This window comes from Suricata suricatta, chromosome 12 (genome assembly GCF_006229205.1).
Source record: "Suricata suricatta isolate VVHF042 chromosome 12, meerkat_22Aug2017_6uvM2_HiC, whole genome shotgun sequence".
Lineage (NCBI taxonomy): Eukaryota > Metazoa > Chordata > Mammalia > Carnivora > Herpestidae > Suricata > Suricata suricatta.
This window is the reverse complement of record NC_043711.1, coordinates 3,218,635-3,228,638: the sequence shown is the minus strand read 5'-3', so window position 1 is coordinate 3,228,638 and position 10,004 is coordinate 3,218,635. Positions and strand designations below refer to the sequence as shown.

The 10,004-nt window shown below is 59.6% G+C and overlaps 1 protein-coding gene across 4 annotated transcripts in view; it reads left to right on the top strand.

Moving 5' to 3' along the window:
* Positions 1–152: 152 nt before the first annotated feature.
* PLIN3 (perilipin 3) overlaps positions 153–10,004 on the top strand; it is a 24,582-nt gene continuing 14,730 nt past the window's right edge. For all 4 annotated transcript variants that reach the window (XM_029917181.1, XM_029917180.1, XM_029917179.1 and 1 more), the window contains exons 1-5: positions 153–206; positions 2,680–2,767; positions 5,336–5,534; positions 5,672–5,754; positions 9,466–9,763. In XM_029917181.1, coding sequence (XP_029773041.1) covers positions 2,696–2,767; positions 5,336–5,534; positions 5,672–5,754; positions 9,466–9,763 — 652 coding nt within the window. In that variant the 5' untranslated portion in view covers positions 153–206; positions 2,680–2,695. The remainder of the gene's footprint in view (positions 207–2,679; positions 2,768–5,335; positions 5,535–5,671; positions 5,755–9,465; positions 9,764–10,004) is intronic.

Below are 10,004 nucleotides of genomic sequence, written 5' to 3'. Positions count from 1 at the left end.
GGCCCTTCCTGGATTTCACTTGTGGCTCCAAAGTCCCAGACCGAGCGGGGGCGTGGCCTGGCGGCGGGCGGCCTTCCGACACGATTGGCCCCCCGGCCCGTCACTCCCGAGCGCCCGCCCCCGGGGTATAAAAGCCTCCCTAGGGGGTGGTGGCCCAACACAGTTACCGAGCTGGCCGTCGCGCCCTGCACGTCCCGCTGACCGCGGTGAGAGGCGGGGACGGGGGTGGGGGGCCCACAGAGGTGGGAGGCGAGTTTCGCCGAGTCCCGGGGCGTCCCAGGGGAGGAAGGAGCGGGGAAGACCTTCCTGGGGACCCGGCTGGTCTCTTCGGCCTGTGGAGGGGTCCCCAGCCCGGGCTGAGCTTTCTCTGGTCTCTTTCACAGTCCCACCCTCTATTCAGAAAAACCCAGTTTCCGGAATAGAGTCAGACTTTCAAACTCTCTTACTTCCTGAGACTTTTTGGGGGGGGGGAGGCGCGAAGGAGCCCCCTAGAAGTGACAGTGTCAAGGCGGGGGAGGGGGTAAGGTCCCCAATATAAAACACATTCCTCTCTAAATCAAAAAAAGTGTGCTTGCTTTGCAAACGCAGCTTGGAGGCGAGCAGCGCCGCCTGTCCTACACAGGAAGTCGGCCCTCCCCGGGTCTTCAGGGCGCCCCTACCCCTTCTCATCCCCACCCCCAACCAGGGGGCTGTCTTTCTGCCTAGCAAATTTGACGACTGGGGGGTTAGCTCCTCCCTCACCGTGGTTTCTGGTGGGTCAGATGACCCTGAAGGGCTCGCGCGCGGACCCGCCCCCCCATTGGGTGGGTGTGGTCAGTGGATGGCTCCAGGCGCTGGGAAGGCCTCCCCCCCTTATCTGAGTCCTTGGGACCTCTGTCAGGGTTGAGTCCAAGGGCCGGGCCTGGGACCTTGGCGTCTGGGAACTTTGGAAGTTGTATCTTAGCGTGCCCTGGTCGCTGGAGCTGGCGGCGGACCGGTTACAGACCCCAAGGACTTTCGGGGGGGGGGGCACTGACCTCTGCAGTGGCCGCCCTTGGTTAAACCCGCTGGGGGGGGGGAGTGTCATGGGCAAAGGGAATGGGAGAATGGCCCTCCAGGGTGCCCAGGTGAGCTCAGACGCCAGGGAGGTGGGGGAGTAGCTGAACTCCTGATGATCACCAGGGGCCGGTGGCCTGCTCGCCCCGCTTCCCAGCTGGGAACCTTAATAACAAGCAGAAGCTCGTCCCTAACTGGCTTCGCATGTGTGTGAGATGGTTCTGTGTACTGACCACCTACTATGTGCTAGGTACTGAGCTAAGGGCCACATGTGCAGTCATTCTGCCAATCTGCGGGGACTCTGCACTGGGAATGCTTATCCCCATTTTACAGATGGGCCAAGCAAGGCTCTGAGAGGGGCTGCTGCTTTCCCCAGCTCCCACTGCTAGCGAGTTGCAAAGCAACTGGCTTGGCCTCCAGAACAGGTGCTCTTGGGACTTCAGTTTGCTGGCTTCTGCCTGGGGGCGGGGCAGTGCGGCAGCTGGGCCCCCTTCCTCTAGATGGAAATGTCCAGAATCAAGGTCGGGGACTCATCGCAGAAATACCAGAGGAACCGGCATCGAAGCCACGTTCTGCCTTTGGCTCCGTTTTGCAGGGCAGAGGCCTGAGGCCGGGCCAGAGGCGGCCCCTTGCTCAACCAAGGATCACACGGGGCCCAGCTGGGGCTCTTGGCACCTAGTCTGGTGCGGGTTTTCCCCCCTCCTCTCACCTGGCCAGGAAAACGGGGCACACCTGTGGCTCCCATTGTACCTTGCAAGCGTGGGCATTAGATTCCCCTGGGGAGCCTCCCGGCCCTGCCCTCTCTCCTGAGCCTGACTTGGTTGGTCTCTTTAATGCAGTCTGTGGAGTTGTTTGGTTTTTTTTAATGTTTATTTTTGAAAGAGCCCAGGTGGGGGAGGGGTAGAGAGGGGCACAGAGGATCCGAAGCGGGCTCTGTGCTGACAGGTCTGGTGAACTCTGAGCTAGCCGCCGCAGCCAAAGTTGGATGCACAACCCACGGAGCCACCTGGGCGCCCCCCATTTTCTTTTTTTAATGCTTAGTTTTTTTGTTTTTTGAACTGGTAATATTATCCACCTGGCTCAGAAGTCCGAGGCCGGCCCCAGCCACCTGATCTCTCCTGAAAGGTGGCCACTGCCCGCAGTTCTTGTGTCTGAAGGTTCCGTTCCGGCGAATGTCCTCCTGCCCCATCCACACCTCCTGCCGCGAAGATGTCGGGCCGTCAGGTCCACGCACGGCTCTGTGGCCGCTCCGCTGGGCTGTGCCCTTGTTCTCCCACGGCCCCTGGCACTAGGGAACTGGGCTGTTTCCAGTGTCCTGTTGTGGCCGACCCGAGTACCCCGTGGCCTCACGGCGGTGTGGGCGTGGGACCAGCCCCTGAAGGTTTCTGGGTCACAGGGACGATGGCGGCTCTGGAAAGCAGGCGGCCGCGACGAATGGCTGTCCCTGAGGTTTTGCACCATAGGTGCTTCCCCAAAGTATTGATAAAGTGGAGCCCTTGGATTTGGCCCTGAAAGCAGCCCCGCAGGTGCAGCGGAATGAGAGGCAGGGCTCTAAGAAATGGGGGGGGGGTTCGCAGGGCACTTCCTCCTGGGGGAGGGGGACACGGCGCGCTGTACCCTGACTAACCCGCCGTCCGCCCGCAGTGCCTGTTTCTGAGAAATGTCTCACGACGGGACGGAAGGCGCCGCCAGCAGCCCGGTGACTGCGACGGCGGGAGAACCGGTCCTGCAGGTGAGGGAGGTGCGGGCCCTGCTGGCAGCACAAGGGGTCAACAGAGATCGGGGTGCGGGTGGGGAGAGCCCACCAGTGAACCCCGAACCGTGTCTCGCGGGTGGGGTGGGCAGAGCCGGGAATTGGGGGGCGGGGGGTGGGAAACCGCCCCCAGAAGCCGCCCGTGGGCCTGGCTTTGCCTGTTCCGGGCGCGCCCTCTAAAAGGAACCCTAGACCCAGCCCCCTTCGTGCCCACGTGGAAGCGGGGCGTGGGGGCGCCATTCCTTTCTTAAAACCGACGTGAAACACCGCGAGAATACGGTTTTCAAGTGTACGCGGTTTGGCGGCATTAAGTACATTTGCGACGTCCACACGCTGCCGCCCTTTAGTTCCGGAAGCTTCTCCTGACCCCGGATGGAAAACCCCCCCCCCCCCACCCCCACTCCCGGTCAGGCCCGGTCCCTCCCCGCCCCAGCCCCTGGCACCCGCTAATCCGAGTTTGCCCATTCTGGACACTTCATAGACGTGGGAACATAAATTCACTTTCATAAAAGTAGAACCTTCCACGTAAATACCTCAGTAGTGAAATCGGCACGATTTGTCTTTTTGATTTCCTTCCTTTCCTTAAAAAAAAAAAAAAAAAAGGTTTTGCGGGGAGGCAGGCTCCACACCATAAGGACAGAGTGAGTCCCGGGCTCGAACCCGCAAACCGCGAGAGCACGAGCTGAGCCCACACCAAGGATCGGCGCTTCACCGCGCGGCCCCCGGGCGCCCCCTTCCTTTTTAAGGCGCGTGGTTCGGACCGCGCACCCCCCCCTTCAGTCGTGAATCCCGCCGCTGGGGTCGTGGGTTGGTTCCTTTGCGCGCGCGCGCACACACACACACACACACACACACGCGCGCGCGCGCGGCGGTGAGGGCATGTGGCAGCTCCCGTGCTCACGCTTTCCCATTCACCGTAATGTCCGGAGCCATTTACATGACGTCCCCAAGGGTGCGGGACAGTTGTGATCCTTTTTTGTTATTCAGTTTTGAGAGACGGAGCATGGGCAGGGGAGGGTCAGAGAGAGAGGGAGACACAACCTGAAGTAGCTGCAGGCTTCGAGCCCCGTGCGGGCTCCAACCCATGGACTGTGAGGCGATGACGTGAGCTGAAGTCCCCTGTCCAACCCTCTGAGCCACTCAGGCTCCCCTCATCTTCACGGTTTCTAAGCACACAGCTCAGGGGCGTCAAACACACTCACACTGTCCTGCAGCCGCCCACACACACTATCCATCTCTAGAACCTTCCATCTCCCCAGACTGAGACTCCGTCCCCATGAAGCACTGACCCCCCCCCCCCACTCCACCCCTGGCTCCCACCATCTACTCTCTGTCTCTGTGAACGGGATGCCTCCAGGGACCCCTGTGAGTGGGGTCATGCGGGACGTGTCCTTCTTTCTGGCTTCTGTCACTGCGCATGTGTCCTCCAGGTCCATCACGTGGTGGCAGGTGTCTGTGCTTCATTCTTTCATCTGGCTAATACTCCATTGCGGCTGGTTTTGTAAATAAAGTTTTAATTGACACACAGCCACGCCCCTGTTCATTTACATGACTTCAGCTCACGGTTAGTGGGTTCAAGCCCCTGTAGAGCTCTGTGCTGCCAGCTCAGAGCCTGGAATCTGCTTCGGATTCTGTGTATCCCTCCCTCTCTGCCCCTGTTCTCTCTCTCTCTCAAAATAAAGTTTTTTTAAAAATTAAAAAAAAAACTGGGTTATGTGCTACCATATGGAGCCCAGACCCTGAGCACAGGACGCTCAGGGAGGGACCCAGACCCGAGGGGCCCCATGGGGTGGGAGTCCACATGCGTGAACCTTCCAGAACAGGCTCGTCCACCGCTGGGAAGTGGATTCCTGGGTGCTAAGGTGGGGGGAACAAGGAGTGATGACAAAGTTCTAGAATCAGCCGTGATGGCCGCACAACCTTGTGAAAACAAAACCCCTCAGAACGGTGCTTTTTAAAGACATTTGTTTAAATTGTGTGTTTTTAAATGGTGGTATTAATGGTGTGTGAACTATCTCAACAGAGCTAAAAAAAACCCAGATAATAAGAAAATCACGGGGCGTCTGGGGGGGCTCATTCGGTTAAGCATCGGACTTCGGCTCAGGTCATGATCTCGGGGTTAGTGAGTTCAAGCCCGGCATTGGGCTTGGTGCTGACAGCTCAGAGCCTGGAGCCTGTTTCGGATTCTGCGTCTTCCTCTCTGTTCCTCCCCTGCTGGTGTTCTGTCTCTGTCTCCCTCTCAAAAATGAAGAATGCAAAAAAAGGAAATCAGGTGTGGGCGCCCCATGGGTGTAGTTTGCAGACCTGGGTGTAGGGCTCCTGTCTCTTGTCACTGCCTGGCACACGGCACGGTGTCAAGTGCACGTTCCAACAGCTGAGGGTCAGGGCTAAGAAAAAGGAAGCGCCGCACGGAACCCCCAAGCCCTGGCTTGTGCGACCACCTGGACCCAAGGCGGTCGCGGCGGGCCGTCTCCTGGCCGGGAGGGAACTGGACTGCAGGGCACCCCGAGTTGCAGGCCCAGCCCCCTGACCTGTGTGTCCCCGCAGCCGAGCGTGGTGGACCGCGTGGCCGGCATGCCCCTCATCAGCTCCACCTGCAACATGGTGTCGGCCGCCTACGCCTCCACCAAGGAGAGCCACCCCCATGTCAAGACCGTCTGCGACGCGGCCGAGAAGGGCGTGAAGACCCTCACGGCGGCCGCCGTCAGCGGGGCCCAGCCCATCCTCTCCAAGCTGGAGCCCCAGAGTAAGCGAGGGGGTGCAGCACCCACCTCTTGGCTGTTTGGGGGTGGGTGGGGGAGTCTGCCCCGCCCCTGGCCCAGACCCCTGAGGGGCGAGTTCGGGCCCTAACCGGCGATTTCTGTCTCGCCCCGTCCCTTGCAGTCACATCGGCCAGCGAGTATGCCCACAGGGGGCTGGACAAGCTGGAGGAGAATCTGCCCATCTTGCAGCAGCACACGGAGAAGGTACCTACCTCCACCAGCGGGGGGGCGCGGGCTCAGCCCCGAGGCGGCCCCCTGGGGCACTGAGCTTGTGGTCCCATCGGGGCTAGAATAGGCGCACGTGACCACTTCCTCCCTGACCCCTCTTCGGTCTGCCCCCCTCACCTGGCAGTTTGGAGGAAGGCTCTGAACACTAGCCATCTCCATTCAGAACCCTCTCCCCTTGCCTGGGGCAAAAGCCGAGGCTGCCCACGCGCTGCCCCCCCTCCCCCCTCCCAGCCTTCCTACTCAGTGTTCCGCACCATCAGCACCCGTGGGCACCGGACGCAGTGATAGACAAGTGTTTGCCCTTACGGAACTTTCATTCAAGGGAGAGCTGGGGGCAGGGGGGAAGCAAAGACCGTGAACACATCCTTCGCAGTCCTACCCCAGGACCTTTGCATGTGCACTTCCTTTTCCATGAACCAGTCTTTCAGGTCTCTGTTCTAAGCCCACCTCTTCAGAGGCCTTCCCTTCTCTCTCAAAGAAGGTCCCTCTAGCTCAGCTCTGTCCAGAACTATCTCTGGTGGACACGTTCGTTCTCTGCACTGGCTGGTGTGGAAACCGCCAGCTGCCTGAGGCTCCCGAGCCCTTGGAATGTGGCTGGCGTGACTGGGACACTCAATTACTAATTTTAAATGGAAAGAGCTGCAGGTGGCCAGCAGCCGGCGTCGTTCTGGTGCACGAGCGCCGCTTTCCCGAGCTCGAAGCCCCACGCCGCACAACGAGCTCCTTTAAGGGCTCCGGTCCACTGGTTCTAGTGTGTTCGCACCATGGAACCGGCGCCACCGGTTTTGAACACTTTTCACCCAGAGAGAAACCTCACATCCCTTATCTGTTACTCTCCTTCCTGCCGGCGCCCCGGCGCCCGCCAGCCCCTTCCTGTCTGTGGATGAGGCTGTTCTAGATGTTTCACTCACGTGGACTCATACCCCGTGGGGGCCTCTCGTGTCCGGTTCCCTCCTGGAGCATCGTGTGTTCAGGGTCCGTCCGCGGGGCGGCGGGGGCGGGCACCTCGCTCCTGCTCGCAGCCGAGGGATATGCGCGTGCGCGCTGGACACGGTCCTCTGTGGATGTGCGCCTGCGCAGTGGACGCATCCGAGGGATGTGTGCGCGTGCGGTGGACACGGTCATCTGTGGACGTGCGCATGCGCGGTAGATGCACCTGAGGGTTGTGCGCGTGCGCAGCAGATGCCCTTGAGGGATATGGGTCTGCGCCGTGGACACGTCATGTTCATCTATTTGTTACGGACATTTAGGTCGTTCCTATGTCTTGGCTATTGTAATACTGCTGTGGAGGTTTGTGGACATTAGTTTTTTACAACATAAAATTTATTTTCTTTAGCCATTTGTAAACCCACAGCTCAGCCGTGTCAAGCACACTCACACTGTTGTGCAGCGGCCCTCCCCATTCGTCTCCAGAAGCTTCCATCTCCTCAGACCGAGACTCTGTCCCCACGAAGCACGGACTCCCAGCCCCCTGGCCCCACCCCTGGCTCCCACCATCCATTCTCTGTCTCTGTGGACGGGACTCTTCTAGGGAGCCCTGTGAGCGGGGTCACGCAGGACGTGTCCTTCTGTGTCTGGCTTCTGTCACTGCGCACAGGTCCGTCCACGAGGTGGCAGGTGGCAGGACGTCTTTCTGCTTTTTTTTTTTTTTTAAATGTTTATTGTTGAGAGGGAGCATGAGCAGGCGAGGGGCAGAGAGAGAGAGGGAGACACAGAATCTGAATCGGGTTCCAGGCCCAGAGCTGTCAGCACAGAGCCCGACACGGGACTCAAACTCAAAAACCGTGAGATCATGACCTGAGTCGAAGTCGCACGCTTAAGCAACTGAGCCACCCAGGCACCCCAGGATGTCTTTCCTCTTTAACGCCGAACGACATTCCCGCGTATGAAGGCACCACGATTATTTGGTTTTTCATCCGTCAGTGGGTCGCTTCCACCTTTTGGCAACTGTGAATCATGAGTCCGCGGGGTGTTAGCTTGCACGTTCCCCGCCACCTGAAGGGCTTTTTGGCTGCTGCTCCGTCTCCCCAAGCGGGGCAAGGGCACGGACTGCTTGTTGCTCTGTCTGGTGCCCCTCGTACAGCCTGGCACATAGTAGCGGCTTAGTCTCCACCTTTGCCGTGTGGGACAGACTGCCATGCTCAGGTCTGCCTGTCCTCGGTTTCTCTCATGGGACTCCGTGGTCCCTGGTGGGGCAGCGGTGCAAGCCCACCACCGCCAGTTGTCCTACGCTCTGCGCTGAGGTCACCTGCTTCCATAGGAAGCTTGTGCACCTCGCTATGGAGCGCCTCCTGCCGGCCGGAGGCTGCAGTACGCCAGGTTCCCCTGAGGCAGGCTCCACCCCCTTTACCCAGAACCCAGCGCAGCCAGGGAGGGGTTGAATCTGTGTGTCACAGGCAAAGGCCATGAGCAGGCTTGAAGGTGGAAATCGCCCAGATCACGGAGGAATGCCTGCCTTCCTAGGGCTTGGCCCTTGTGTTCTCCTGCTGATGCCACATGAGGCCAACATTCCTTCCGTTTATAGAAGGGATGAGCTCAGGGTGACATTCTACAAGGTCATCCAACAGCCCCTCCCAAGCCCTTGACTTAGAGGCACAGCAGTATCCAGACTATGAGGTCCCTTCCTAACACACACACACACACACACACACACACACACGCACGCACGCACACACACACATACGCATACACACCAGGAAGAGGTAGGTTCCCCGGTTCTATGGGACAAGGTGTTGTCACAGCTGGAATTTGAACTTGGGCTGGTGTGATCTACGTGACCGCCACAGTGGGCACCTTTCCCCACCCATAAGAAACTAATTCCGGGGCATCTGGGTGACTAAGTTAAGCGTCCCAACTCAGCTCAGGTCATGATCTCACGGTTTGTGGGTTTGAGCCCCGCAACGGGCTTTGTGCTGACAGCTCAGAGCCTGGAGCCTGCTTCCGATTCTGTGTCTCCTTCTCTCTCTGCCCCTCCCCCACTCATGCTCTGTCTCAAAACCAGACCTCAAAAAAAACAAACTAATTCCGTGGACACAAGAGGTCTAGGTGTTTGGCGGGATGCCAACGTGCAAGAGTAGGAGTGGCTGGTGGTTAACTGTCCAGAGAGCCCCGTGCAGAGGGATCTGCTTAAAGACTTAGATTCCAGAAGATCAGTGCGTGTTGATCCATGAACTGCGTGCTGGGGCTGCTTCTCCTCCCAGGATACACGAGCAGGGGAGGGGCAGAGAGAGAGGGAGACACCGAATCCGAAGCAGCGCCAGGCTCCGAGCTGTCAGCACAGACAGAGCCCGACGTGGGCTGGAACCCACGAACCATGAGATCATGACCTGAGGCAGAGCTGGACACTTAGCTGATTGAGCCCCCCAGGTGCCCCCTTAATTACCTCGTTAAATAATCACATTCTGAGGTCGTTGGGATTAGGATACACTGGGCCCACCACACTGTGGATGAAGAAACAAGCACAGAGAGGTAGAGTGAGTTACCCGAGGCAACACAGCGAGGACATATCAAATCAGGATTCAATGCAGGCTCCAGAGCTCAGGGCCTTCATTGCCAGACTCAGAGTTGATCCTTTGGGTTCACCCAGGAGCTGGGACTCCTCCCTCCGGCCCCTGGGAGGCTGGGGCGGGGCACGGGGCCCCCCCCGTGTGGAGGGAGGCGGAGTGCTGACGCGGTGCTGTGTTGCAGGTGCTGGCAGACACCAAGGGACTCGTCTCGTCCACGGTGTCGGGGGCCCGAGAAGCCGTGTCCAACACGGTGTCCAGCGCCAGGGACACAGTGGCCACCCGAGTGACCGAGGTGGTCGATGTGACCCGGGGCGCTGTGCAAACTGGTGTGGACGCCACCAAGTCTGTGGTGGCCAGCGGTGTCCAGACGGTCATGGGCTCCCGGGTGGGCCAGATGGTGCTGAGCGGGGTGGACACGATGCTGGGCAAGTCCGAGGAGTGGATGGACAACCACCTGCCCCTGACGGACGCTGAGCTGGGTGAGTGCAGCCTGGGCCCCTCCCTCCAGCGGGCCTCCCCCCTCTTTGCAGCCACCTGGAGTCTGTCCCTCAGTACCATGTCACCCCTGCCACCAGGGCCCCCTCGAATCTGCTGCAGCCTGGACCAGTGCAGTGGCCTCCACCCTGGCCCCCAATGTCTGTTCTCTTTGAAGCAACCACCAGAGGGCGCCCGTGAGCACCCAGTCAGGTTCTGATCTCTGCCTACAGCCTCTTGCGGCTC